This window comes from Panthera leo, chromosome B4 (assembly GCF_018350215.1).
Source record: "Panthera leo isolate Ple1 chromosome B4, P.leo_Ple1_pat1.1, whole genome shotgun sequence".
Classification (NCBI taxonomy): domain Eukaryota; kingdom Metazoa; phylum Chordata; class Mammalia; order Carnivora; family Felidae; genus Panthera; species Panthera leo.
This window is the reverse complement of record NC_056685.1, coordinates 74883896-74887559: the sequence shown is the minus strand read 5'-3', so window position 1 is coordinate 74887559 and position 3664 is coordinate 74883896. Positions and strand designations below refer to the sequence as shown.

The following is a 3664-nucleotide window of genomic DNA, read 5'->3' as shown; positions in this document are numbered from 1 at the left end:
TTAGGACTTCCAACATACTTGGGAGGTGGGGATATAATTCAACTCATAGCTATCACAATTGGAAATACTCAACTTATTTACCTTTTCTATTTTTAAGCTAAAAGGAGTATTTCCTGAGAAGTTTTAGGGTATGGGAGTGATAGTCTGATTACTAAAGACTACTCAGATTCTGTAATACAGTTGATTTCTTTCTAGGGTTGGAATTTATAAACAGCCATGGATAACTTCACTTTCTTTACTGAGTTCATCCTCCTCGGGCTGTCTGCTGACTGCCGCATCCAGACTCTGCTGTTTGTGGTGTTCCTGGAGATTTACCTCCTGACCCTGGTGGGGAATCTGGTGATGATCCTGGTGATCAGAGGGGATTCTCACCTCCACATCCCCATGTATTTTTTCCTTGGACATCTGTCCTTCCTAGATATCTGCTTCTCTTCAGTTACTATGCCCAAAATGCTACAGAACTTCCTGTCTCAGAAGAAAAGCATCTCTGTGTGGGGCTGTATCACCCAGAGTTTCTTTTTTCTTCTCTGTGGGTGTGCTGAAGCCAGTCTGCTCTCTGCCATGGCCTATGACCGCTATGCTGCCATCTGCCACCCTCTGCTCTATACCATGGTCATGAACAGGCCTCTCTGCATGGTAATGGTCAGCGCAGCATGGGGAATAGGGGTTCTGAACTCACTGGTAAATAATCTTTTCATCCACAAGTTACATTTCTGTGGATCCAACATCATCTTCCACTTCTGCTGTGAGCTGCCCTCACTCTTCCCTCTGTCATGTACTGATCCCACTGCCAACAAGTTCCTTCTGTCAGGGTCCAGTGCATTTCTAGGGCTGCTGACTCTTCCCCTGATCCTCTTCTCTTACTCCAGAATCATTTCTGCCATTCTGAACATCCGCTCCTCTGAGGGCCAAGCCAAAGCCTTCTCCACCTGCTCCTCCCACCTCACCGTGGTGCTCTTGTTCTATGGGACAGCTCTATTCAGGTACATCAGCCCTGCCTCAGGCTCGGTGTTGGAGCGCATGGTCTCCATTCAGTACAGTGTGATCACATCCTTGCTGAACCCCCTCATCTACAGCCTCAAGAACCAGGAGGTGAAGGCTGCTCTGCAGAGGATGCTGAGGCAGTAAATGCACTCCTCAGATGAAGGATTCTCTGTGTAGGGTTCAGTCAAAGAATGGGGAGGAGAGATCTTCAGCAATACCTGCAAAGGATAAAAGACATTTGAGGTCAGTGGTTCTCTAAGTGTCATCCACAAGTCAGCATCAGCAGCATCTGTGAGCTTGCTAGAAAGGCAGATTCTCAGGCCCAACCACTAATCTACAGAATCAACAGTAGAGCTCAACCATCTATGTTTTAGTCAACTAGGTGAGTGTGAGAAGTATGAGAAAAAAAATGTTCTAGGACAGCTAATGTGTTTGAGAAACTTGTCTTTGGTGAAAGACAAAATATTGACATCTCAAAATGTAGAATCTCTTTTCAATGGGAGAGTTGGTCTGCCAAGTAGTCAAGATGAGAACATTTGATTGTGTGATCTTATGATCACACCTTCTGCAAGACTGGGAAAGAGAAAAATAAAAATCTACATTATTTTAAGACCTTACCACTTGTTGGGATGAGCACTGGGTGTTGTATGGAAACTAATTTGACAATAAGTTATATTAAAAAAAAAAAGACCTTGGAAAGAGGGGAAGAGCTCCACTGAAGGCAGACCAGCCCATTCCCTCCACCACCATTTGGGAGCGTCATTCTAAAAGGTTCTTCGGAAGCTAGCACAGCATAAAGCCAAGGGACAGATGTCCCAAAACAGTGACTCACAAGCGCTTCCTCCACCTCACCTGAGAGCACCTGAGGTCATCAAATAGCCAGTGTTCCTGGTTAGTGGTCACTAGTTTGTCTTAGAGAGTAAAGACAGCCTGAGGCTATGGTGGAAGCAATAGACCAGATGAACTGGAACTTCCTATGCGAGTACTTTCACTGAGAACTCCTGCTTCCTGACCTGGTTGCCCTGGGCCATGCTGTCAGGAGCTCTGGGGGCTGAGTTCTTGCTTCTTTACATTTTGTCACAAGACTACATTTTCCATATTCTTCCTAAGGGTCTGCATGCCCTCTCAATCTTTATTTTTATCTTTTTATCTTTCACTTAAGAAATAGAGCATTCCCAGAGCCTTAGGAGCTCCATGTGTGGCCCCCATCATATAACTCTTTCCTCTCCCCAGAGGTAACTATCGTCCTGAATTGCACAGTACTTGGTACTCATTCCCTGGCTTTTATTAAAAGTTTGCCACTTATTTGTGATCCCTAAATAAGACTGGTGAGTTTTGCCTGTTCTTGAAATACATATGACTAGAATCATGCTGTAAGTTTTTTTCTATGACTTGCTTCTTTCACTTAACATGATTTATTCTTGTTTTTAGGTATGTCTTCATAAGCAGCATAGAGCTACATTTTTATTATTTTATCCAGTCTGAAAATTATTTAAAAAGAAGAGTTTAACCAACAATTGTTACAATAGTTACTTGTGTGTTCAGATACATTTCTGTGTTTCCCACTTCTTCTGTAACTTCCTTTGATTTCTTTCCATTTTTCCCTCTCCTTGTCTATTTTTTGAGAGCTGTCCTAGTTTTCTTTTTTTTAAATATACTAATTTTATTAAACAAAATCTAAAGTTAGTATCTTTATCCTCTTCTAAAACAATATAAAGATAATAAAACACTTTAACTCCAAGCAACACCATCCCAAATTTATATGCCACTAAAATCCAGTATTTTAGTTCTAAAATTTCCCCCACAAATTAGACATTATCATTACTATTTTATTTAATCAGTCAGCTTTTATTTAAATTTACCCATATATTTATTATATCTTGGCTCACTATGTCTTTTTAAAAAATGATATCGTTGTTATATATATAGTATTTACAGTTGCTGAAGAAACTTAATTTATGGAAAATATATTTGTAAAGGTACAATTATAGACAAAATACAAAATTATATATAGCACCATAGTGATATTTTATAACCTAAAGGAAAAATAAAGGAGATTTTAAATGATTTGTACTTTTACTATACATTCTATAGATCTCTATACCTTACTAAATTGAAAAAAAACTTTGTTTTATAGTATAAGATTAGAGGTTATTGTATCAATATTGCCTGTGCCTGCCAGTAAAACATACTAGAATTACCAGCTACAAATATTGACTTTTCTGATAAAACTTATCATTACTTTCAGGATTGTTTTATTAAACCGTAATGCTTGGGATCTGTTATTAAACCATAATACTTGTGGAGAACCTGGGTGGCTCAGTTGGTTAAGTGTCCGACTTTGGCTCAGGTCATGATCTCCCGTTTCGTGAGTTCAAGTCCTGCATTAGGCTCTGTGCTGAGAAGCTCAGAGCCTGCTTCGGATTCTGTGTCTCCCTCTCTCTACCCCTCCTGTACTCATTCTCTGTCTCTCTCTCAAAAAAATGAATAAACATTAAAAAAATATTTTTTAAACCATAATACTTGGGATCTGTGTGTATTTTTTTGTAGAAGGGACTGAAAATATTTTGCAAATATTGAATAACGTTTTGGGTACCAGTGACAAATGACACATTAATAATTTATTCCTATGACAGTACCCACCAGCACACTTGCACTTGAGACCCTAATGAAATGCAGG

General features: G+C 39.7%; 1 protein-coding gene across 1 annotated transcript; it reads left to right on the top strand.

Annotated features, from left to right (window-relative positions):
* Positions 1–216: 216 nt before the first annotated feature.
* On the top strand, positions 217–1128 carry LOC122224485 (olfactory receptor 8S1-like). Its single transcript, XM_042946373.1, has one exon. It carries the CDS (start codon positions 217–219, stop codon positions 1126–1128), a length of 912 nt encoding a protein of 303 aa, XP_042802307.1.
* Positions 1129–3664: the final 2536 nt, after the last annotated feature.

What these genes read in the sequence shown, in the direction of transcription:
- LOC122224485 (XM_042946373.1), top strand. Translation starts at nt 217, where the DNA reads ATGGATAACTTCACTTTCTTTACTGAGTTCATCCTCCTCGGGCTGTCT.